Source organism: Phodopus roborovskii, unplaced genomic scaffold (assembly GCF_943737965.1).
Source record: "Phodopus roborovskii unplaced genomic scaffold, PHOROB, whole genome shotgun sequence".
Classification (NCBI taxonomy): domain Eukaryota; kingdom Metazoa; phylum Chordata; class Mammalia; order Rodentia; family Cricetidae; genus Phodopus; species Phodopus roborovskii.
Genome location: NW_026125307.1, coordinates 128458 through 155037, shown reverse-complemented (window position 1 = coordinate 155037; position 26580 = coordinate 128458). Strand labels below are relative to the sequence as shown.

Below are 26580 nucleotides of genomic sequence, written 5' to 3'. Positions count from 1 at the left end.
AACAAATCTATAATCACCCAGGGAGAGATATCATTGAGAAATTGTCTAGATCAGGCTGGCCTGTGGGGGAACTGTCTAAATTTCATTAATTCAAATACGATTTGCCTCTGTGGGTAGCACCATTCCTTAGGCATGGCAAGTACAGAGGGGGCTGTCGTCAGTATGCACGCATGCGTTCACTTCTCTGTACCCTTGACTACCTGCTTCCAATTCCTGCTCTGACAGCTCCGCTGCCCCCAGTGATGGACTTCAATGTGGAACAGTGAACCCAACAAACCTTTTCTACCTTTAAGCTGCCCTTATCAGAGTATTTTACTACAGCAAGGGTAGCAGGGAAGACACGTAACTGCTGCGACTGTGGATAGCTGTTTCATCTGCGGGTGCCGAGGCCAGAGTTCCGTCCCTGACCCCGGGATCCTCTGTGTGACTGCATCTGCAGATGCCATGAGCCCCTGGGCTGTTTAGACAACATGCTTTTCGGTTTGCATTTGCTTTCACTCCTGTGAATTAAGAATGAATTACTGCTTTTGCCAGCCACGCATGTTGGTACAGAAAAGACCAAGCACAGCCTGTAGGTGCCACGTCTGGCGATGATCAATGTCCTGCCCAACAGAGCTCTGCAGCCAACGTTGCAATCTCGGATTCCACCTGGGACGGACTAAACGTTTCGTACGACCCCGCCCTCCCCGTCAGCCCCGCCCACAAACGGTCCCGGCTCGCCCGGGTCCAGCCCTGCTCCCTCCAGCGCCGCTCGCGGAAGCTGCCATCGACATGGTGCAGGCCTGGTACATGGACGAATCCGCGGCCGACCCGCGGATGCTCCCCACCGCGCGCAGCCCGACCGCCCTGTGGGCCTGGAGCAGCTGCGCACTCGGAGTGTTGTACTGGAAGGTAGGAGTGCAGACCGGAGCAGCGCGCGCCTGCGCACTGAGAGGCTTGGGGAGCCGGCGCATGTTCAGCATGGCCTCTCCCTCCTGTATCTCTCTGAAACTATAGGATTTTGGGCCTGCTTTCTCGTAGCACGCGTCTGCGCTCACAGCTAATGTTTGCAAACGCAGTGCCACCTGTCAGTCACGTGGTAGTGTCACGGGTGACTCAGGTTCCAACACTGGGGCTGGTGGAGGGGTGACTGGTTCTAGCTTGTCTGCCTTGATAAGGTCAAAGTGAAATGCAAACCATCTGGCTTAGAGTCACGCCTGAGGAACTTTGCAGTCGTGTCCCTTAAAACCATAGAAGCCTGGGGCTGGAGAGATGGCTCAGCGGTTCAGAGCACTGGCTGTACTTTCAGAGGTCCTGAGTTCAATTCAACCACATGGCAGTTCACAACTGTTTATAATGGGATCTGATGATCTCTTCTGGTATGCAGGCATACTTGTAGACAGAGCACTCATAGCAAAAAGCCCACAACTGAAGTAAGGACCTGTGGATGCATCTGCATAGGGTGGCCATGTGAAGTGGGAACAATGCTCAAATCCATCTCTGCTAGGATACTTTTGAGATAGGAAGCAGGGTGAAAGGTGGCTCTGCATTGGGACACATGTCCAGAAAATGATGTGGTTGATGCACTTTTGGCCTCCTGAATCAAAACGCCACTCGTTGGACACCAGCTCAGGCATGGGGGGGGTAGTTTCAAAAAACATACCCTTCTAGTTTCTGAGAAGTAATCTAGGTATCCATGATGGCCCCTACACACTCACCTGGTGACCTCCAAAATTAGTGCCTTTTAGTTAACTGAAGCCATGTCATGTAAGTCAAGCTGTGCCTCTGGGGTGGGGTGGGATGTTTGCTCAGAGAGGCCCCTGGCATTCCTGTCCAGTGGAGGAGTTAGTCTTCCCTCCCACTGCAGAAGTTCTTAGGGAAAGGGGGCAGCAGGGTGATAAAGACCCCTCTCATGACCACACAGTTGGATTGAGAGAACTTTTGTTTGGAATATTATCTTAGTCCCTTCTGGCAATCCTCACAGATACTTTAGGAGGCAAACTCAAGACTTCCTGCATGTACCAGATTATCTGTAAACAGGAAATTATTTGCACAGTTGATATTGGAATCAGATCAGGTACCTTTGGTGTCAGGTGAAGGCCAACTAAGAGCTGCTCACAGAAGGCTTAAACAGCTCCCTTTGCAGAGCTGTAGGGCCACACTCCCTCATGCAGGAGCAATTGTGACTCCACTGTGGGCCCTCCTTTTATGTTGTCTTGTAGGTGACAAAGATTGCACAAAGGGATTAGGCAGGAGCACATTCAGCACTGAAAATGGCATTAAGTGTGTCATGCTGCAGGCTTGTTAAAAATATATATTAGGGATGGACAGATGGCTCAGAGCTAAGAGCACAGGTTCCTTTGCCATCAGCTCACAATTATCTGTGTAGGATTTCTCTGTGTAGCTTTGGAGCCCATCCTGGATCTCATTCTGTAGACCTCAAACTCACAGAGATCCACCTGCCTCTTGCCTCCTGAGTGCTGGGATTAAAGGTGTGGGCCACAACCATCTGGCTGGCTCACAATTATCTGTAATTCCAGTTGCAGAGGATCTCCTGTTCTCTTCTGCCCCTGCCTACCCCTCCCCACCCCATGCTAGGTCCAAAAGTGGTGTGCAGACATACATGCATGCATAATACCCATACGTATAAAATGTATTGATGCTAGTGCATTAGTGTGCTGTTCTGATGGTGATAAAATGTGCACTTCTTTGCAAAACAAAAACTAAGAATCACTAAGTTCATTGCTAAAGCTTCAAGTAAGATTTTAGATTAGTTCTTCCTGGAGCCTTTCAAAACATGTCAGAAAGAGGGGGGCAGTCCTTGACTTTGGACTTTAGAGAATAGGTAAGATTATGATACACAAAGATTGTGAGCAGGAATTTTAGGTATGGAACCTTGCCAGGAAAGGGGTGTGAATGTGTATTATTTTTCTTTTTTTTTGAGATGGATTTTTGCTATGGTGCTTAGGCTGGCCCCCAACTCACAACTCTGTTGCATTCTGAGTAGCTGTAATTACAGTCATGAGCCACCACAACACTTCCCAGGAATTTTTAAAAAATCCTTTCTTGTTTTTTTTTTTTTTAAGTTTATTTACTTTTATTGTATAGGCATTGGTGTTTTGCGTGCTGGTAAGTCTGAGTGAGAGTGTCAGATCTTGGCGTTACAGACAATTGTTAGCTGCCATGTGGGTGCTGGGATTTGAACCCTGGTCTTTTGGGAAAGCAGTCAGTGCCCTTAACCGATGAGCCATCTTTTCAGGCCCACCTTTTCAGTGGATTTTTAAGAATGGCAAGTGGTTATTTTTTCAGCTTAGAATCAGGTTTCTTTAACAGTGGAGGGATGGGGGCAGATAGAAGTAGAAAAGCCAAGTCGGGTCAAAGCATAGTAGCTCTCCCAGTCCATCTTGATGAACTTGAGCTTGGTCTGTGCACAGGAAGCATGCTGATCACACAGAGCTTAGTAAGACTGCATGGAAGATGGAGAGTGGCCACACACACGCCGAGGGTATGAGGGATAAGAAGTTCACTTGGAAATGTGGAGGACCCAGCAGGACTGGTGGCAGAAGACAGCAAACTCAAGCAGAGCTGGCACTGTGGAAAACGGATGGTTTATCAAATGGGAGGAGGAGGAAGGCTGGGCTAGGACTGGCAAAGAATAAAAGATGTCCCGTTAGGTGATCCAGTTGCAGGTCTGGAAGGGTGCATGTTACTATGCTTCCTTCATATAGGGCTGGGGAGCAAGCATTGTACCAGGGGCCAAACTCCTAGCTCACTTGTTACACATCCTTGTGCTAAGATGGCCTCCATTTTGCTTAAACTTACATAGTTGGATGCTGACAAGTACGAGAATGATCCAGAACTGGAAAAGATCCGGAAAGAGAGAAACTACTCCTGGATGGACATCATTACCATATGCAAAGATACACTTCCCAATTTTGAGGAGAAGGTGAGCAGGCCCTGCCTGAAGAGAATCATCACCTTCCTGCCTGTTAACACAAGACTTTCTATTTAGTGTGATTTGGGGCAGGGCGATACTGTCCTCATGGAGTGAGGTGGGTGATTCCCTCCTTTCCAGCTATTTTGAGGGTGGTGACTGGTGGTGGTGCTTTATCCCTTTTGTGTGGTAGGATCTACCAGTGAATCCTGGATCAGCTTGGGGTTTTCTCCATGGGATTCACAGCTCCGGACCTGGCTCTTCCCTAGACTTGGATGTTTTCCTGAGATCTTAGGGGTGGTGTCTTCAGGGCACCTGACCACTTCACTGGGGCCATTTGAGTTTGGTGGCACTGAGTCATTAACAATGTCCTCACAGAGCGGAGCATGTAATGGTAGCAGTTGGAAGGTGAAGGCATGGGAGGATCAGAAGTTCAAGTTCATCTCAGCTACTTAGCAAGTTTGAGGCCAGCCCAGGCTCCATGAGAACCTGTCTCAGTTGGCTTCTCCTACCATTTGGGGTCTGGGGGATTAAATTCAAGACATCAGTCGTGGTGGCAGGTGCTTTTACCAATGGTGTCATCTCCCCTGGCTCAGCTCCTAGTACTTTTAATGGCTTGTAGCATTCACCGTAGTCTGGCTGTAAGGGCTGGGGCTTCCTGACAGCTTCCTCTCCCACTAGATCAAGATGTTCTTCGAAGAGCATCTGCACCTGGATGAGGAGATCCGCTACATCCTAGAGGGCAGTGGGTATTTCGATGTCAGGGACAAGGAGGACAAATGGATCCGGATTTCCATGGAGAAGGGGGACATGATCACACTTCCTGCCGGCATCTATCACCGTTTCACGCTGGATGAGAAGGTGAGAGTGTGCTGTGCTGTGGTCTGGCCTGTGCATAGACATCACAGGTGGCCATGGTGACTCCATAGCTGTGTTGCTAGAGACTCATCTCCTAGACACACGGCCAGTCACAGCTGCCTCAGAGAGAGCCAGTGGAGCCTCGTGGGAAGGGTTAGGATCTCACTTTTGTTCTTGGTGAACAGTGGCACAGCGTTCGGTGAAAGCAGCAGGTATCTCAGGAGAGAGACCCACACCTCGCTGAATGGGGAGCCTGCACTTGTTACTGATGGCAGGGCACCTATAGGATGGGGGCACTCTTATTTGGGGACCTCAGCAGTCATGCAGTACAGTTATTAGGTGTAGATGGAAGTTTCTGCCCAGCCTCGTCCTTCAGCCGTTCAGTCCCAAATAAACACACAGAGGCTTATATTAATTATAAACCGTTTGGCCTATTACTCAGGCTTATTACTAACAAACTCTTACAACTTAAATTAACACATAATTCTTATCTATGTTTAGCCATGTGGCTTGGCACCTTTTCTCAGTAAGGCAATCTCATTTTGCTTCCTCTGTGTCTGGCAGGCAACTCCTTTCTGCATTCCCCTTCCCAGAATTCTCCTAGTCTGGTAGCCCTACCTATACCTTCTACCTGGCTACTGGTCAATCCGAAGTTTTATTAAACCATTGCAAGTGACAAACCTTTACAGTGAACAAGAACATTATCCCACATCAATTAGGTCTGGAAGTAAACACAGGGATTAGGGTTTTAGTAGACATTTATGGTTAAACCTGATATTAAAGTATCATTTTTGGTTTTAAGGCAGGGTCTCCTGTATTCCAGGCTGGCCTTGAATTCATTATGTAGTTGAGGATGATCTCAAAATTCTGATCTTCCTGTCTCGACCTCCCCAGTGCTGGGATTATGGGTGTTTGCCACCAGACCTAGTTTCTGTAGTGCTGTGGATAGAATAAGGGGGCCTCATGCTGGACTGACAGTCTAACAACTGAGCTACATCCCTAGCCCAAGTTAACTAAAACAAATTTTATTTTTAAATTATGTGTTTGTCTGTTGGGGTAAGTGCTCACGGGTGCAGGTTCTTGCGGAACCTAGAAGAAGACACTGGGCCTTCTGGAACTGGAGTTGTGATTGTGGGCCACCTGAAATGGGTGCTGGGAACTGAACTTGGGCCCCCTTCAAGGGCATATGCACCCTTAACTATTGAGTCATCACTCTTAGCCCTTCCAAATTAATAGTAAATGCACATGATTTAAAATTCAGAATTATGAAGCCAGGTATGGTGGCATATGTCTGTCACCTCAGCATTTGGGAGGTTCAGGCAGGAGTAATAGGGCTCAATGTCATGTTCAGCTACATACCAGGTTTTGAGGATAGGTTGGGTAAGGTGAGACCCTGAAAAAACAGAGCAAAAATAAGAATTAAGAATTATGAGATGGATACAAGGAGGTCATGAACAGTGTTCTCTTCCCCTCTTCCTCCAGGCCCCAGTTCTATCCCTGAAGAACGTCACCGGCTGCATCTCCATAGTTCCTTTTAGATCACTGGTTCTCAACCTCCCTAATGCTGCAACCCTTTAATACAGTTTTTCATGCTGTGATGACCCCAACCATAAAACTATTTCATTGCTACACCATAACTAATTTTGCTACTGTCAGCATGTAAATATCTGATATGCAAGATACCCCAAAGGGGGGTCTCGAGCCCCAGGTTGGGAACCACTGCTTTAGAGGGTGTTAGCATATTCAGAGTCACCATTCTCTCTTTCCTCCTTTGACCCCAGAGGCAGCAGGCTCTTTCCACTTGGTGCACTTCGGGGTGCACAAAGAACCCGCCTCTTGTTCACAGTTGCACAGTAAGACAAGCCTGATTTGTTTAACAGTGATTTACCCACTGGATAGGGAATCCCTGTCGATGAGCTTATTCCCACATTGTGGATGTCAATGGTTCTGTAACATGCATTTGGTCAGTTTTCCATGGGTGTGTTTATTTGTAGAATGAAGGTAAGGGCTGCATGGAAACTGCATTTCTGGTTAATATAAGTGCTGACGGATTATTCTCCTACCAGCTAAGCGGCAGGGGTCTGGTGATGGAAGGGCTGTGCCCAGGGGAGGAAGTAAGGAGGGTAGGCGGAGTCCAGACCTGTTTCTGCTCAGGTGTGGACCCGGAGCAGGAGTGCAGATGCTTATGCTGCTTGGAAGTAGCCACACTGCTTGCACAGAGGTGTGAAGGAGCTGAGTGCTAGTGGATGAGACAGCTTTGAGTGCTGCCTCGATTGTTCCCACGTAATGAGTAGAAGTGTTCAGTGAGATGTGGGGCTTGTTTTTCAGAATTATGTGAAGGCCATGCGGCTGTTTGTGGGAGATCCTGTGTGGACACCGTACAACCGTCCGGCTGACCATTTTGATGCCCGGGCACAGTACGTGAAGTTTTTGGGAAGGAAGAGCCTAGTAGTGCTCTCTGAAGAGTAACTGCACTATGTGAGGCTCTTGCTGAGGTTACCGGTGGGAAGGTTGATCATCTCTCTGCTTTTGTATATGAATTTGATGCCAGACCAGCTCTGCTTTCCCTTGGAAGATTGTCAGATCAGAACCTTTGTAATCAAAAGCATCTATAAAAGTCATTCTTACATGGAAGCCACAAAAATGTGAACAAGTGACCTTAATTTTCCCCAAACTCTGTCAAGGTATGGGAGCCCTGGGTTGGTGTGTGTATTAATGCATAACAGATCTACCAGATCTGCCAGAAGGTCCTGTAGCTGTCTAATGGAGTGTGAAGCTATGCCCTTTGGAAGGGGGCAGTTAAACCCAGCACAACTAACCAGAAGGAAGATGTTTTTCTTGCTCACTGATCTTTGGGAGGGGAAGTGAGGTTATTAGTTCTTTTTCCTTCAGATTAAAACAGCTATCTTAATTATATGCTCCTGGTAAGTGGTGTTACACTCATGCCAGTGTATGGCATTTTACTTGTTTCATTAAAGCCCCCTTCTGGACTCCTTATATGATTTTATATGTGCATGGTTAATTTCTACATCAGGGTAGAAATTTTCCAATGTGATTTCAGCCTTTTTATAATCAAGAGTCAAAAGAAGTATAATGTATGATTTTCCTCCTCAAGTGTTTTAGGTACTTAGAACACTAACCTAGCATACACAAGGCCCTGGGTGTGGGTCCCCAGCACCACAAATAAAGAATAATAATGCTAAATTATGTTTATGTGTCGTGTGTCACAATTACAGAAAAGTCCACAGTCCATGCCATAGGAGGGCAGGCTGTTCTCTTAGTGATAGCTTTCAGTGTGATTTCCTTAGTCACTGTATTGGTTCTGCTTCTGCTGTATGGGGGAGCTGGAGCCATGGGTGGGTGACTGAAGTTGCCTCAGCTTCAGAACTCAAGCAGCACATCCTGGGCTCTACCCGTCTAGAGCTACTGTCTTTAAGTAAGGACTGACTGGGTAGCTTTTGTCTACCGGCTATTGTTGTTTGTTTTGAAGACTATTACTCTGTAGCAGTGGCTGGCCTGGAACTCACAGAGATCCTCTTGCCTCTACTTTCTGGGTGCCTGTGTTCCTTCATGGCTTTGGTTTCAGTTTTTTTTCTCCCCCCCCCCCCCCCAGATTTCTGTTGACTTCCCTACATGAGAGACTGCAACCTTGAAATAGCCCTTTTCCTCCCCCCAAAAGTTATGGTGTTTATCACAGTAGTAGAAAACTGTCACACAGGCTTCCCTTTGTGTGTGCTGTTTATGCTAGATGAATGTCCACAGGCCAGTTAAAACCCTGGCCTCCTGCATATCTTGTAGCTTGAACACCCAACTACATGTAGCAAGGGTGATTTATGGCACATGAAGGTTTTGGCATTGACTCTGCTTGAACCAGACCTAGGTGAGCTCCAGACTTGGTATTGTCTCCTGTGAGCTTCCCTAGTGGTGGGCTCTATATAAAGGTCTTGGGGAGGCTGGTCACATTCTGGCCTCTTACTTCTCACCAGTGTGGTTGGAAAGGGCTACACGGAGGTGTTGTTGTTCAGATGGGTCCAAGACCCACAGGCATTAACAGTCTAGGAGGACACAAGCAAGAAAGGGGGATTGTTCCTGAAGGAGTGTGGCAGTGAATAGTGTGGTATGGTGGTGAGTGATTAGAACAAGGGCCATTAAAAAAAAACTGGTGTAGTAAGCCCTTAAAAAGAGCCTGTTACTCCTGTTTTTAGAGTGAGGACAGGCTGGGTTGCCAGGGTAACTGGGGTCCCTGTGTGAGGGGTCAGAAGAGTGGAGTGTGTACCAGCATCTGCCTTGGTTTCCTCAGAGAACTTGTGCCAGATGCTGTAGAGATGAGGACAGGCAGGAAGAACTTGGGGTCTGCCCATGTGTGGGTCCAGCTCAGCATGTCAACTGTGTGGTAGTTCCCCATGTGCAAATCTAGTTCGCTGGGTCAGCTGTGTGATGGCTGTAACACCGACAGGCTCAAAGCTCATTTGGAGTGACCCAGTCTTGGGACATGATCTCAGGACGGCAAGAACAGTCACTCTTCTGTCTTCGCTAGCCCTCGCCTTGCAATGGGAGGGTGAATAGGAATGGCCCTCATGGGCTTTGAATGCTTGGTCACCAGGGAGTGGCACAATTGAGAAGGATTAGGAGGCGTGGCCTTTTTGGAAGTGTGGGCTTTGGTGTTTCAAAAGCCCAAGCCAGGCCCTGTGTTTTTTGTTCCTGTAGAGCTCTCAGCTGTTTCTCCAGCACCATGTCTGCCTGCATGCTGCCATGCTTCTTGCCACAATAATGGATGGAACCTCTGAAGCTGTATGGCACCCCCAATTAAACTTTATGAGTTGCCATGGTTATGATGTTTCTTCATAGCAATAGAACACTGACTAAGAGGGGGTGGGGATGCAGCCTTGGAGAGTGTTGGACCAAACTTACCTGCAGATGTGAGACCAGAACTCAAGTTTGCTGTTTCCATTGCCAGAACACCTGGTATCTCTTGGCATGACATCTGATTATGTGGTGCCTGAGGTGAGCAGTGTGAGTTTGCCACTCTCTCCCCATGGCCAGAGCTGGGGACCCTTGTGGCTTTGTTCCCACATCCTGGCCTGATAACAGGCAAGATGTTGTGCCTCAGCCCCTAAGGTCTGGTCTCTGGTCATGGAGGCTGTGAGCACCCGTCTTCTGTCCTTGCTGGCAGTGAATGTCCACTTGGCTCTGCCTCTTCTGTATGCTGTATTCCTAGTTCCGTCCTTAAGGATGCAGAACACAAGATCTGGAGAGATGGCTCAGGCTTGCTGCACCTGTGGTTCCCAGAACCTATGCCCGGGGCTCATAATTATATGGAGCTCCAGCTCTAGGGGATCTGATGTCCCCTTTCTGGCTTCTGAGTGGAATCGGGGTATGCTCCCATGCAGGAAACAGGTATCATGGCTGATACTTGTTGCTGGCCAGGCCACAGGCCACTGCTCTGATTTTGTTAAAGCAGATGTGACATGCTCTTCAACTGCCCTCTGAAACATCTGTCTTTTACCTCAAAGGTGACTGAGGAGACCAGCTAGTCAGCTCCTGAGAGTGACTGTTGCTGAGGCACTGCGGAACAGTGTTTAGTCACGAACCAACATGTACACAGCACCTGTAAGGCTCAAGAAATGCTGTGAAAGGGAGTGTTGGGAGAATGTAAGCTGGGAATGGGGTGGGGTGCTGTATAGACATTGCCTCTGAACTGAACCGCTACCTCCTGGAGGAACACAAGGCCTCTTCTCAAGGTTACACAGTAGGAAGGAGAGCTGGGGAGTGGAGGCTGGCCAGCTGAGCTGCCTTCAAGTTTTGTAGGACTCCAGAGACACAGCTTTTGACAGGCACCACCAAGTTTCTGTACCTCTGGGTGTCCGTGCTCTCGTGAGTTCCCTCCCCACACACCCCAAATTCATTGCTTCTCTAAGTTAGTCTTGGGTAAGACAGTATGGTCTGTCATCTTTGTCACTTGAGGTATTTGCCCATGTCACCCCAGGAAGTCACACAAGAGCTTTATCTTTTCATTTATTACAACAGTGAACAGACATGTGGCTTTGCTTTGTCCCATAGACGTTTAGTTGATGGAGCTGAGGTGGAACCCAGGCCCTCAGCACACGTGGCACAAGCTGTGCTGTACTGCATCCCGAGATTGTGTGTCAGCTGCTGTCAGGCTTTACATATGTCAGAGTGGTAGAGGTACACAGGCATTGAGCACACATCCTGACCTCCAGGCCCAAAGGAATGCACAGATGCTACGCCTGGCCTGAGACGCTTCTTGTTCCAGTTGTGTTGAGTGTGCTGATGGCTCTCAACCCGTCCCAGGCCATCCAGAGTAGCCTGTCAGGCCAGGAGTGAGCTGAATAACCAAAGAGATGCTTTGGTTTGGGACATGGTAGAAGGAAGACAGTGAACTGTAATCATTTAGGCCTGTAGTGAGAACAGGCGATATCATACACTTAACTGCTTCTCTGTAAGTATTCAGAAATGATCACTGAGAGGTTAACGTCCAGGAACAAACCAAAGGGGCCCAAAGTGTCTTGTGCTTCCTGCCTCTGAATGCCATTCACACAGCCCACCTTCACCCAACAGGCAGTGCTGTGGCAACTGCACGGTAGGCAGGACAGTGGGTCTGAGAGTGGCCCCGGCTCAAGGCATGCTCCTACACCCTGTCAGATGCGTTTACTGATCCATCTGCTCAGGGGGCCTGCAGGGTAAAGAGACAGGAACTAGGCCAGCTTGAGGCACTGTGTGTTGAAGCTGTCCCCTTCTTTGCTGGCGACAGCCTCGAGCAGGCTCTGCTTCTTCTGCATGCTCCTTGAGGACTCTAGCTCATACATGGTGGTCAGGTTGAAGAGCACGCTCTCATGCAGGTAGTGTCTGGGGTCCTGTTGCACCATGGCCTCCAGCTGCCGCAGGGAGTCCTTGAGCTTGCCCAGGTAAAGCAGACACACAGCGGCGTTGTTGTTGGCCTGGGGGGAGAGGACATGTGCTTAGGGGGGGCCCTGCGTGCTCTTGGTGGTCTCTGGTCCCCATGTCTCACCAGCCCCTTTATGGATGTCTCAGGCCAGGCCAGAACAGGAACCTGGGTTTGCTGGTCTGCAAAAAGTAGAGGGGCCTGCTGGGTACCAAGTCTGCATGTCTTACCACTGCGTTTGCGGGGTCCATCCTCAAAATCTCTGTGAAGAACTTGTGAGCGTCTGCAAAGTTATTCTGGCCAAGGTACAGAAAGGCTCTGCAATGCACACAGAGGTAAAGCAGTGAACACAGGAAAGCCGAGAGTTCTCTCCAGCCAGGGCCAGTGCCACGTACACCACGGGGATTAGGGACACATGACAGAGTGAGTTCTGGGCTCTCAGGTGGACACTAGATTTATGGCTGACCTGACCGAAACACCAGACTCACTAGCAAGTCAGCCATCCAGGTTCCAGTCCAGACTCCGAGGCTCCAAACCAAGGTGACTTCCTGCCTTATGAACAGACCCCCATACCCTGTTCCCTTCCTGGTCTGGTTAGAGGGGGAGCAGGCCAGTCCTGAGGACCATACACTCATGATCTTGTGGCACACGACTCATGAAAGCTAACCCTGAGACCAGTGCTGGCAGGAGCCCGATGGCGGGGTGTAACGTGCACCGGTGTAAGTCTATACTGAGAACAGGTGCACTCTGTGAAGAGCAGGGATCCCTGCAGACTGGTTCTTAGGAGTAAGGAGCAGGGCTGCGGTTCTAGAAGGCCAACAGACTACCTGGCCTGAGGCTCCTGGTTCTCAGCACTGAGGACTGGGGCAGGTGGGAGAAAGACACACCCCAAACTGTGGGCCAGTGAGATTACTCAGCGGGTTAGATCACCAGCTGTCCTTTGAACCCTGAGTTCAGTCCACAGAGCGCACATGTTTCAGAGCCAACTCTCCACAGTGGCCCTCCGAGCTTGGCATGCATGTGTATATGTGCACATATAGGTCACTGAAGGATATTTACCTGTTCATTAAGACCATTATTTTACCCTGCAGTCCATCCAACTTCTTTGTTGCTTTTTCAACGTCTTGAAAATATTTTTCAGCTGTTTTTATGTCTCCAATCTGCTTTGACAAAGTTATCCAGTCAGTCTAGCTGACAGGTTAGAAGACAAATAAATGTAAAGTCCCACTTGTTCCCTGGTATCATGCCACACAGGGGTCCCCAAAGCCCACCTGGTGAGCAGGAGACTTTTAATAAAGACAGAGTCTCCTATAGTGCCCAGCAACAAAGCAAAGCAACTCAGAGTGCCTGGTGCTTCCTGTCTGTTGGGGGATTACGTTAATGTGAACAAATACCTGGCTTGAGTATTACAAATTAGCAGCTGTACCCCAAGAATAAATTCTGGCACAGCATTAACTCAAAACCAACTTTGGTAACAACACAAGATGCCCAGGTCAATTTCTGGGATATTTATGCCTGGTGACAGAGTAGATACCACCAATTTGCCAATTTCTAAGTAATATTTTAATCAAATAATACAGAATAATACTTTGATAATACTAGAAAAACAAAGGAGCAAACCCATTCATATGCCTTGTGAAAAAGCCATCTGTCCCTCAAACAAAGCAGGGCCCCCTTAGGATAGGCACCTATCCTAAGGCAGATGAAAGAACGCATACTCAATAGCACTGGAAGTTCTGGCCCTTCCGCTTACAACTTAGCCCTGGCTCTCCATTGGTGATGGGGGGCGGTGTCAGGGTACAGAGCTGAGACGTGAAGGGAAACCTTCGCTCAAGTTAGAGAAGTGGAAGAAAATAAAGGAGTCTGTTACACACCAACATTATACATACGGGTAAAGGACAGACCATTTGTTCATGGCCTGCTTGGAGGACACTAGAAGTCCCATAGGATACCATCTTTTGACCACACCATACCTTATTATAATGAACACCCCGCTTGCCTCCTAACACCTGGAGGATCACTGAGCAACTGAGCTGTATGAGTTCTCCTCTCCATTCATGTGATGTCTAGCTTATGTATTAGGAAGATAGTTCAGGTTGTCTCAGCCTGGTGGCTCTCCCCTTTGACACCACCTTATCACTGTTTGGGGACACACTTGGGGTGACTTCTGTCTTACATTGTATGTGGGGAGTCAGCGTTTGGGGAGCAGATCATCCTTCCTGCAGGTGTGTTTTTGGAACCAGAGTGAGGCCCAGGTAAGTCTCTCCAGAGTGACTAGAGTACACTGGGTAGGGAGCTTAGGGGAGAGAGCCTGAGGTTCTACCCTGGTGGAGCACTGCTTTGCCCCACAGGAGGGGTAACAGGCAGTTAGTGACCACTGTCTCCACAGTGGCCCTAGGCCTGGGGAGGGGGCAAGTGGAAGGAGCCCTCTCTAATTTGGGCTCTTCTCACCTGGGGATGAGGGGGCAGCACGGGTCGAAACACTTCAGCCTTCTCATTGGTGTTCTCGAATATTTGTCCTTGTAATCATTTCTACCCACTAAATGGCTCAAAAAATAAACAAGGAAAGGTTTTGCATTTCCTGGAGAGGGGCTGACAGTTTGTCAAGCTGGAGACCATTCCTTTCTCAGCAGTTTTCCTGAGGTCTGCCTGCTGGTTAATGAGCTGCAGGTATACACACAGATATTTAATGTGATGTCTAGGACACCACCCATCAGGCGTCCTTGGGCCATTGTGTACCACTGTTCCCCACCTGCCCCTTCTCATAGTTGCAGTTCCAACTGACCATCCTCATCTGCTAGGCTGCCACCATCCCTGACATGTTGAGGCCTCTCCTGTTCCTCCCCGCTGTGTTCCAGCATTCACTCCCTGGCTCGCTGCAGTCCCCTATGGTCTGGCACCTTGGCTCTCCAGCGATCTCTGATAGCCATGGGTCAGCTGCTTTGAAGTAATGAGTCTCCTCTTGTCCTGTCTTGGACAGCAGTGCTGCGGCTTCCATTGGCTACTACACTTCTATGGTGGTTCAAATGCTACCTTGCTGGTATGAGTGATGACCTCCTAAGAGCCAGGTGAAAAGATCTGGAGGGGCAGGGTGTGAGTCAGAAAGAAGTAACTTCAAAGGATGAATGCTCCAGATGTCCAGACATGGGACCACTCTGCTCTGCTTCTGGACTGTCTGAGAGGCTCCCGGATACAGGTGATCCCCAGCCTTCTGTGAATGGGCTTCCTCAGTGTGGAATCCCTCTCATGTGTAATCCCCTCCCCCTAGCCACTGTCCACCTGCTTTCTGAGCAGAAGGCACACATGGTCTGCTGGATGCTATGTGTGATGGTAATATCCACAGGCCCGGGAGACTCAAATATGCAGATGCCACCTGGCCTCTCTGAAGGCTGGCAGGGGATACGGGTAGGGAGGCAGTCACGCCTGTGGGAATAGGCAAAGGCGTGAAGAGTTCCCTCTTAACTGGGAACTGAATCAGAAACAAGTCCTTTACTGTGCTGTACTCCTGAGCTGGGTTTCCAGCTGTTACATGAATGGCGTACAGCCTACAGAGGTGGCTGACCCTATGCTCACAGCCAGACTTGCTCTGTGCCCATCTCAGAACGGATGAAGACCAATGCTCTTCAGAATAAAACACCCTGAATAATTTCAACTGGTATGTGTCCAGGAGACCCAGCAGGGGCAAGGGGAGGGGCATGTGCCTTGTCTTCCTCTGTGGTCTAGCCAATTGTGTTTGTGGGGGTGATAAAATAATGGCTCACCTGTTCCTAGGTTACACGACATTTTTGAAAAACCTTAAAGACAAATTTCAATCTAAGTGTGAGTCCAATGGAGAAGGAGCATGTCAATCTCCAATTCACCTGTATGAGATTATCTAGGAGCCCACTGTCTGTCATCTACTTCATCTCAGTCGGTGCAGTCCATCCCCAATGGTACCGAATCTTCCCTGCAGGCCTCTGCACATTTGTTTGCAGCAATCCTCTATTCCCACTCTTCAGCACTGTGATGGGAAGTGTCTTGCCTTATTTGGATCAGTGTCTGATCTTCTATTTCTCTGGTGTACTTTCCTAGACTCAGAAGCCAGGGAGGCCTCTGAGAACACGTGAGAGTATGTCCACATTTGGTTCACACACTCAGACAGAAATGGCTGTAGAGGGGCTCACTCTGCTCACCCATCAGGGTGGGATGACCAAGTATCTTAAGCCTGGCCATGTTGTGTTGACTAGGGCCTGAGTCTGCTGGGATGGCCAGAGGGAGGCTGCTCCTCTTTTCTCACTGAAGATTGGCCAGTTACTCCTGTGCACCCTAGGCAAGAGACTGGGTATGTAAGACTGAAGGTGCCAACACCACATTGCTTGTAGGTCAAACTCAACAGTGCACAGGGATCCTGGCCTTGAAGATCTAACCTCTTTGGGCTCTGAAGAAACCTGTCCAGAGGACTGTGGCTCTCCTCTGTCTGGCCTGCAGCAGTCCCCAAGGCTAAGCAACCCAGCCCTGCTACACAGCAAATGTATTACCCTTACATTTTGCCCTTTGTCTGCTGAGGGCACTACCTCTCTTTCCTCCCCAGGGCAGCACTGGCTTACAACACCAGTGAGCCATGCTCTCCTCTGACTTGCAGATCAAATTCAGGGTGGAGCAAGGGCTCCCTTTTCTGTCATCATCCCATGCATTCAACATTATCAGCTCCAGTTCAGTGATGACATCAGTTTCATCCCACAAACATTTACCCTTCATTCTGTTCCATGGCCGTCACTGTGGAAATGTGGTCCATAAGGGACATGCATCCTTGGGCCTTACCTGGCCCCTAAACTATCAGAATTCCCACTCTATAGTACTTCCAGTGTCCCCTCCTGTGTCCTGGGTCTTCCAAGCAGGAGGGCCTTGCTAAGGAGTCGGGACATGGATTTGGTACCTGGGAGTTCTAGGCTCCTAGTGTTAGGAAGAGTCCCGGCTAGAGATGCTGTTTTAGATGTGGTGGCCAACTGTGAGGTCATGAGTGTAGCAGTGCCTGACTCCTGTGATCACGTGCCTGTGTGGTTTGGCTCTTTCTCCTCTTGCCATTAGATGTTCCTCACCCATCTGCCTCTCCCACATTCAGAGGCTCTCAAGAGACAGACGCACCGGGCCCATATGCTGGGAAGCCTGCAGTGGGAGATCATGATCCTGGAACTGACAGGAAGACGTGCCAAACATCAGAGAGCCCTGCTGAGCCTCTGCATTACTGCAGCCACCATGTCAGGGTGCACGTGAGTGTTCCCTCCCTTAACAGAACAGCTGCAGTTTGACAGATGTCCCTAAGTGCAACAGGACAGAACAGCATCCAGCAGGATCATTGCAAAAGACACCTTGATGTCACGTTAATTTGAACTGACGTATTTCCTTACTACTCCCTATTTGTATAAGTTCTGAGGGACACAGAATTTACAGGCAAGCCTGCTGGACTGCAGCTGCCCTACTCGGCTTTCGGGCTGTCAGCACTGTAGTTGGTACCTGGAGGAGGATTCGGCCAATGCCACTCAGCAGCTGTGGCTCCTGCTCCGGGTAGTACTTGATAACTGCGTGGTAAGCGTCTACAGCCAGCACGTAGTCCTGTGGCAAGAGACCAAAAGCATGTTTTGACCTGGGGAAGCTGTATAGCTGTTCACAGAGCACTGCACACATACACACACACACACACACACACACACACACACACACACACACACACACAGGCAGTGCAGGACCCTTCCCTCTTAATGGGGGTGGGCTGAGATCCCTGTGACATACATTCTTCTGTTGTCACAGGGGCTCTATTCCCAGAGGTAGGCTTAAAGGCTGCTTCTTGTTAAGCAGAAGCCACAAGTTCCCACGCTGGGTCCCTAGCTCTTTTCCGGCACAATTGCTAAAGGACTTGTGGTTCTGCACCATCCCATCCTCCAAACACATAAGCCACACTTTAAAAGTGTCTCACTTTCTGTGCTAGATGCTGAGGTGAAATATCCGTATTGAAACAAATAGCCTACCAATCAACTCTGCTGTGACAGTGAGGCATGTGGATGGCACTGCTTCCTATGATGCATGTGTAGTTACTGCTGCCCTGTCCCTGTAGGGACAGGGTCACTGAGGCGCTCTGGTGCTCTAAGCTTGGTGTCTGCAGACTGCAGAGCCTTTGTCTTCACGTGTTCCAGCTCTGTACACCTTCCCTAGTAGTGGCCATGTGCCAACCCTGCCTGCAGCCCCTCCTTGAGGCAGTCTGTCTATTACCCACCTAGTGTCCATCACCCACTTCTGGTCTACAGTAGTAAAAGAGCTGGGAGCTGCCCATCACAGGATTCAGAGGTCAGCTCCTCCTGCATCCTCTGTAGCCGTGCACCTGAGCAAGCTCTGTGATATGATCTGTGCTGGACAATTGTGCCCTTTTGGACATAGCTCATGGTCACCAGCCCAGGGACACCACTGTGGATTTCTTCCTAACCATAATATTCGGGAAGGTATTTCATTTCTGTATTCTAAACTTTGTTTCCTCCAAACTGGGACTATAGTTACTGAGTTTGCTAATTGGGAGGTTAAAAGACAGACGATGAGTAAAACTCCAGTTTGGCAGGAAAAAAAAAAAAAAAAAAAAAAAAAGACTCTCCAGTCTGGTACCTTCAAGTGCAGCTCGTTAAAACTAATTTTATTCAAGGCCTGATGCTCACAAGGCGCCAGAGCCCACATGCCTTCATTCCCTCTCCCCACCCGTCACTGCTGCCTGAGGCCGGGCTGCCTTACTTCTAGTTGTGCCAGCAGGAGGTGCACGTGTGAGAGCGTCAGGTGCATCTGTGACCATGTCCCATGGCGTGTCCACAGAGAGGGCTGTGACTCTATGTGACAGGGTCACGAAGACAGAGAGGGCTGTGACTCTATGTGACAGGGTCATGAAGACACGCCATGCTTGTGTAGTTGTGGATGGACCTGCTCTCACACCACTGTCCTGGGGTCTGACTGCTCTACAGATGAGCAGCACCCAGTCTTACCTCCCTCAGGAGTCAGGCCCTAAGCTCCGCCCTGTTGTCCCTCTACCCTGACATGCACCTCTACATTTGGTTTCAGTGAGCATAGGCAGACGGTGCTGACTGTCACCAGTTCCAAGCCACAGTGCTGCACCTGGGTACATGCTGTCGTGACCTGTGCTCCGTTGTGCTCTTGATGCATCTGATAGATAGCTGTTGACAGGGCCAGGGTAGGAGCATAGAAGGTCAATATGCCTGGATAACAAGTCCTGCTGGGACCCTAGGCTTTTTGACTGGCATTATTGCCTTTCAAACCTGCCTGGAGTCAGGGGTTCATGCTACTGATGGCCTGGCAGGAAAAAAACAGACTGAAATATACCTGACTATACCCATTATAGATAAATGGTCTTTTTTTATTCTGTAAACATTATGTAGCTCTGTATGGCCTGTAGTGATGCAGACCAGGCTGGTCTTGAACTCTCAGAGATCCCCTTGCCTCAGCCTCGAAAGTGTTGGGGTTAAAGGTGTTCGACATCACATCTAGCTTTGATGGAATTTTACTGTAGACCTACAGGTGTGGGAACTATGAGATAAAGGAGCAGCAGAGGACAGATCAGCAGGCAGGCATCAATGTTTGCAGACATCAACAAACCTTAGGCTTTAGGGCAAGCCTGTTAGAGGGTTTAGAGCTGTGCGGGGTACTTCCCAGTTTGTTACGATTCAGTGAAACCACTCATTCTTAGAACCCTTTACAAGAACGAGGCCAACAGCAGCTTCTTGGAGAGTGCCAAATCTACTCTTCTGGCCACACACCTTAAGAACACATACAGACACTCGGTGCATGGGCAAAAGTATTCTAGCACAATCTGTTAGCAATTGCATTGGAGGAGTGACAGCTAAGCCATATTAATGGCCTTTTGCCATCAGAGGGTTCTTTGCCATCAGAGGGTTCATGTAGTGTGACCTGAGGAGGAGGCAGCCTGAGTGCTGCGGGCTTTTTCCCACAAAAGAAGAAGCCACACAGGTGGTGGTGTAGTGTGGGAGGTATGGTTACACAGCAGGGATTATCCAAGGTCCAAGGGAGGCTACAGCGCCGGGCAGGTTGGCTCTGGTACATTTACGAACAGAGGGCTTTGTCTTGCAAGCAAATGACCCAGACAATGCATTGTGGGATACTCAGAACTGGGACATATAACCAAATTTCTTATTGAAAGGTTGATTAACTAAGTCATTGTTAGCTGGCACACAGGCCCCAGCCACACAGCCCAGCCACTGCGGCAATACTGGTTGTGCCCACTAGATGGCAGAAGAACGCATATGCTTGCATTCACTGTACTTGCAATGTTTCTTTCACTCCTTTAACTCATGACAATAAAGATTACACCGAACTTTTAACTTAAATCATACCCATTGTGGAAGTATGTTTGAAACATGATAATCTGTCCTGCACTGAGTCCAGAGTGATGGGGTGACACAGGCAGGTGCTTGTGCCTGTGTTGCTGGTGGCATCACTGCTTCAGGAAAACAAAGAAAAGCATTTTTCTAACTGAGCATCTCAGAAATGCAAGCAGCTCCATGCCTGACATCAGAGCGGGGGCTCCCTTCCCTGAGGGTGTGCAGCTTGTGGTTGGGCAACACCAATGCTGCATGCCTCACAACTCTTGGCAACCAAGACTCAGAGACTGTCAGGTGATGCTGGATGCTCACTGTGGCTTCTAAGGTTGCCCCTAGCCCCTTGGCCACAGCAGTGCTGAGGGAGAGGCCTGTTTAGGGGCAGCACTTGGGGGGTGGGGTGGGGCAGGCTCTGCAATGATGTCGGGAGGGGAGGAGGGAAGAGTCTGGGAACAGAGTTGCCCTACAGGCAACAGGCCTCGTGCAAATGTGTTAGACACAGAATTTCTGGACACTGTAATGTGTCAAAAAAGGAGGGAAGAGCTGTGTGGTCCATGGCTGGGAGAGATTTTAGGACACCCATTGGTTCTCTGTCAAGGTCACATACCAGAGGACAAGCCTGGCCTGGCTATCTACACCCCGTGTCACACATCACACACTTGCAGAGGTGCAGAGGATGCATGCTGTCCTATAGCTGGGCTGTGGCCACATACTTTCTCCTGCCAAACCCAAGGGCATGGCCACGTGGAGGAGCACGTTTCTCTACTTGGTAACATGCCCACTGATGGAGCGCTCAGTCAGAATGCATGACCTTGGCTGTGTGAGGAGTGACGAGCTGTCTCGCCACAGCTCGGAAGGCGTTAAAGGCATTGCTCTGGCGTCTGCTGCTGACAGATTCTGTGGCAGCTTTAGTGCCTGCAGCTGGCAGCAAGGCCGCCAGCTCTGTGGCTGGCGGGAGGCAAGCCAGGTACGGGATGTATTTGCAAGAAAGAACCCTGAAAACACGGCTGCCTGGGCTGGCGGGACCTGTGTGGAGAACACACAGTGACTGACAGCTCGGCTGGGCTCCCTGATTTACTCTGGCTCTTCAGGTGGAAAGCTTGGTGTGACCTCCTCTGTGGGTCTAGTGGGAAAGCCTGCCTGCCTTCAGATGTCAAGACCATCAGTCATTAAACAAACAAACAAAAAATGACCCTTACACTGGAGCTAGGAGAACAAAGGACAGTTTTTCTGGATGCAGTTCAGAAGAAAATGGGTAGAATGAGCAATTTTAATTAGACCATTTAGACCTCGGCCTGCTCAATTAAATTCGGTAATGTAAACTGTTTTCTGTGGAATTTCAAAATGACAAGTTTGGCCCCCAAGTGTGAGTGAACTCTACTAAGCAATCCAGGCCACGCAGATACCGCTGAGACCCACAGCCCACTTCCTAGTCAGGCCTGCTGGAACACACAGCACTCCCCTGCAGCAGGCTCCCTGCTGTCACTGCCCTCTCAGACAGGGTGCTCTGCAGCTCAGCTGTCCGCTTACCTTCATCAGGAGCAGGCAGTTTGCCATGGAATACAGCATACGGCCTAGACGCGATCTCCACAGCTGGATGGAGGCTGTAGGAGAGAGTGAGGGGGGAGGGGGATGGGGAGGGGGGAGTGAGCACGCCTGAGCAAGCATGCTCCCACAAGGTGGCAACCACTGCATCCTGTGTATTGATTTCAAAGACCCCCCCCCAACCCCACCCCCTGTTCACTGAACTTTTGTCCACTGCATGCTCCGCTGGAGACAGAAGACAGTGCTCTCACTGGGATGGCCAGAGTGAGCTCTCCTATGAGCCCACCTACACGGATGCAGCAAGAAAAAACAGCCCAGCTCAGGCAGAAGACAAAGCAGTAATCAGAAGCCCACTTCTATGCCAGAACCCTACACCTATGAGAGGGCCTGGTGCACACACAGCACACCTGCTTCCCAGGGTGGGAGGCTGAGCCATGCACACAGCCCCTGCTGCCGTCTGTCCAGTGGCTGTGGAGAAGAGGTCTGCAGAGGTCAGGCCTTGGTGCCGTTAGCCTGGAACTGACCGCTTCTCCAGGCCTTTAGTCTCAGAAGGGAACCATGCTGCTCTGCCTTTTCACCAGCTTTGTTGAGGGTGTATACTGGTAGTGACCACAAAAGTGGCACATGAAAGGAGAGAACACTCCCACTTGCAAACAGGACAAGGGCAGTACCTGTGGCTGTCCGTGCAGCAGGCGAGTGAGCTGTGCATCTCTGCACACTTCTGATGTCAGCCATCTGGTTCAGAACCTGCACTGACTATTTCTTCTTTGGTTTACAAACTGGCTCTATGAACTCGTTGGGGCTGGCACGATCCCCCCACAGACATTTGATGTGAGCGGAGGGCGGACCGACGGTTTTTGAGGTCATCAGGAGTAAGGGCTGAGCTGGGAACTGTACTACTTTCACAAACTAGGGCAAGCTGACACATCCATGCCTCTGGGCTTCAGCCTAGTCACTCACAGAATATACCCATGTAAATGCACGCACATACACCCCAAGTCACACACGCATACACCACACACCAATCACCCACATGGCACACATACACACCTGTCCCTTCAAACCCAGGGCCCCTGGCATACGCTAGCCAGAATAACCGCTATGGTGGGAATGTGTACACAAAGTTCATGTATTAGGATATAATCTTTAAAGCCATAGATGGTATTTGAAATGGGGGACTTTGGGAGGGCACTGGGAGATTAGATGAAGTTCTGAGGTGAGGCCATATCATGGCATTGGTGGTTTTATAAAAGAATCATGTAATATCTACTTCTTGCTACAATGCAGAAGACCCTTACTACATATGCCAGCACCAACTCATGATATCCCAAACTCCAGAACTGTGAGTCTAAAACAATTCTCTTCTTTATAAACTAACCAGATCTGGGCATTTCATTATAGCAAAAAAAAAAAAAAAAAAAAAAAAACACCACACTGAGACACAACCTTCTCAGAGGCAGATCTGCCCATGCAGTCCACCATGTGTCTATAGGCGATTTCTAAGATACCACGGAAGGTTGGGATGCTCAGACACTGATCGTGCACACTATGGCTCCCTTCCCCTCCTTCTCAATGGGCTCCTCCTACCATGTGAATCTGTCTAAGCGAGTCAAAAGAACCTAGGACACCAATGGCTGGGTTGGGCGGTACTTAGAACCCACTTATATTTCTCATCATTTGGTTAAAACCCCATGTTTTCCCTCTCACCAGGGAACACAGCACAGCAATGGGAGAAATGGGTGAAGGGACTACTCACTGTTGGGTAAGAGTGAGAACCAACTGTAGGGTTGAGCCTTGCATGCCCGAGAGCAGGAACAGCAGTGGACTGCTTACCTTGCCTGCTCTCCTGGGTGACGTTGCTCAGGCCGCCATCTTCTGCTAAGCCTTGCTCCAAGTTTACGAGGATCTGCACTCATTTCAAACAAGGACAACAAATCTGTGAGTGGATTTGTCCACACTGACAGTGTATATTCTAGAAAGAGCAAACTCCTCTGGGTGAAAAACCAATCAATCAAGGAATGTTCACACAGACACAGACGTGTCCTTTGTGCTGTGATGACTACTGGTTACTTTGAGGCAATGTGAAGAGCAGGGCCCATACCCTGGTGGAAGGGCAGAGCGTAGGCTTATGAGACTCAGACACAGACACAGGAGGTGGGTGGGCAGTGGAGGACATCATTGAGTGTCCTCTCCTCTCTTACCTATGCCACACTGACACACTCCTTTGTAAACTCAGTATTTTGTACAAGCAAGAGAATTATGGGCTGTGGACTGTGACTCAAGATAGGCGTGGGGCTCACAACTGTCCTTTGAGAGATTCAGGGGACAGACATGGGGTTCACGACTATGACCTTGAAGAGAAGAGAGCCGGTTCAAATAGCTGATTTGCTATTCACGAAGCCAGAAACTGACAAGGAATAAAGTCTTCAATCCCATCAGGCTGGAGTGGAGGGAGCCTGGGGAAGAAAGGGAAGGGATAAGGGACAGCAGAGGGCATCAGCATTCAGGATTCAGTCTGAGAGCTCAGTGAACTAGGACAAAGGCTAGCATTTACGATGAGAAAAAGCCACACACAGCAGCAAATGGACAGTTCTCCAGGTGTGAGGGGTCTGTGTGCACAATTCCTTGTGCCGGACTACCACACCACCCATCTCAGAACCCACGTGGATCTCTGTACTGGACATTCAGGCCTGGGGGGAAGGCTGCACCTAAGGAGCCCTGGATAGCTCCACCAGCACCCATGGGGAGGGTGGGAACTGCCTGCTGTTCCGGCTCTGAGGGAGAAGTAGGGTACTTCCCAGGAGCAGCACAGAAAACAGGGTGGGGGGCGTGGCAAGGAGGGACTTCCCAATGCAAGGCCTCCACTGCCTTTCTGGGCTCTCTTGGCCTTGTGGTCCAGGGAACTGTCTTGTCTGGCAAGTGGTATGGCCTCAGTAGGCTCACTGGTTCATGCCCATGTCCCAAGCTGGTAGCAGTGGATACAGGGGAAAGATCCTTGGAACCATCTATCTGTTACAAAGGGAATAGTCTGTGCCATGTGATCTTCCTGTGATGTTTTGCTGAAGCACATGGGCCAAGAGATCAGCCCTGATTCTTCTGAAACCAGGAATCGAAACAAACATTTCTCTCTGAAGTGGTTTGTGCTGGGTAGTGGGTCCCAATACTTCTAAGAAAAGTAACTATGGTAGTTAATGGCTTATAAGACTCTTTGAGGCCAGAGCAGTCCTCAGCATAGGCCCTGCTGGCATGTGGTTAGAACCTGTGGGACAAACCCAGGTGATACTTTGTAGGAGGTCCCTTGGGTGCCATGTCCAGAGAATGGGTGCAGCACAGCTTCAGGAGGGGTGGGAGGGGCTGTGTTCAGGTATCTGAGTGTCATGTTGGCTGTGTGGGCAGGCCTAGGCTTCATCGTCTTTCAGAGATCCTTGGGCTTGCAATCTGCCACTGCAGAGACAAGGAGCCCGAGGCCCAGGAGCCAGTTGACAGACACACCTGAATGTTTCCTGGTGATGGGAACCGAGAAAGCAGAGGACAGAGGCCTGGGTTCAGAAAAGAGGTGTCTGTCATACCGTCTCTTTCTGTAGCTCAGTCTCCCTTGAGTGCTAGCAAGACAGAGCAGAGTCAGTAGGGTCATGGGATGGCAGGCTCTGAGGAAAAGCAGACTGGACTCTGCTCTGAGATCTTTTTTGAGATCTTTTGGATGTCTTGGGAAGCCATGTGGCCTTAGGAAGTGTAAAGCTGCTAATCATCTGTAGGAAGAGGTGAGGGGGAGAGATACACGTGTGCTTTGGATCTCAGAGTCTCCGTAAAAGATGAGGAGGGTCTAGGGCAGAGGAGACCGAGGGGCAACAGTGCAAAGCATAAGGCAGAGTGACCACGTGGGACAGTGGCCACGCAGGGCCATGCACTGCACAGGGCTGGATGACCACAAAGGACAAAGTGACCATTACAAGACCACTTACTATGCAGGGCAAAGTGACAACATGGGACAGTGACCTCACAGGACCAGGCACCACACAAGGCAGAGTGACCTGAGATTTAGTGACCACACACTGCAGTGCAGAATGGCCACTCAGAAAAAGTGACCACATGGGGCACAAGGCAGAGGAGCCATGGAAGACAGAGTGACCACGTAAGGCAACATGACAACGTGGGACGGAGTGACCATACAGGACCGGGCAACTGCACAGTGCCGAGTGACTATGTGGAAATACGTGACCAGACAGGACCAGGAAATGTGCACAGTAGAGTGAACACAAAGGACAAAGTCACAAAGGAGTGTGAGTGTGTCCACGTGGGTGAATGGGACATCTGCGCAGGAAGGGCCGCACAGCTCACTCTCCGCTCAGGAAGCTGTCTGTAAACTACAGGGAACCATGTTGTACAGGCCAGAATTGTCACTTCAGAACACAAACAGTTCCTCTAATGGCAGCCCTTCACACACTCGTGCAGAGTGAGGCAGTCTCACAACCGTGACTTTGGGCACAGTGAGATGTGGCCTCAGGTTCAGGGTGACTTGAGCTTATCATCTCTGATTCCTATTTCCTAATCTGGAAGCCCCAAAACACTTTTCTCATCTGCATTATGGGCTAGGGATTTCCATGAAGAACGTACTTGTAGAGTTTTGTAAACTTTAGGAGTGCCGAGGGAAAATTAATTATAGGAAGCCACAACAAGAAATTAAAACAAAGCAAAACAACAACAACAACAAAAATAGCCAGCGGTGGTGGCATATGCCTTTAATCCCAGCATTTGAAAGGCAGAAGCAGGCAGTTCTCTGTGAGTTCGAGACCAGTCTGGTCTACAATAGCTAGTTCCAGGACAGCCTCCAAAGCCACAGAGAAACCCTGTCTCAAAAAACCAAAAAAAGAAAAAAGAAAAAAAAACGAACAAAAACAAAACAAAAATAAAAAACACTGCTCTAGTGCCTCCTAGTTTTTCTGTGGCCTTTCTTTGCCTCTGTCCCTGCAACATACAGATAAAGTTTGGAATGT

General features: G+C 49.6%; 1 protein-coding gene and 1 pseudogene across 1 annotated transcript in view; one reads left to right on the top strand and one right to left on the bottom strand.

Moving 5' to 3' along the window:
- The first annotated feature begins 771 nt into the window (after window positions 1-771).
- On the top strand, window positions 772-7329 carry LOC127213740 (acireductone dioxygenase-like; annotated as a pseudogene).
- A 3467-nt stretch (window positions 7330-10796) lies between these two features.
- LOC127213730 (trafficking protein particle complex subunit 12-like) overlaps window positions 10797-26580 on the bottom strand; it is a 39387-nt gene continuing 23603 nt past the window's right edge. The window contains 6 exon segments of the mRNA XM_051174198.1: window positions 10797-11730; window positions 11906-11993; window positions 12735-12835; window positions 17169-17267; window positions 21572-21645; window positions 23420-23492. Coding sequence (XP_051030155.1) covers window positions 11488-11730; window positions 11906-11993; window positions 12735-12835; window positions 17169-17267; window positions 21572-21645; window positions 23420-23492 — 678 coding nt within the window. The 3' untranslated portion in view covers window positions 10797-11487.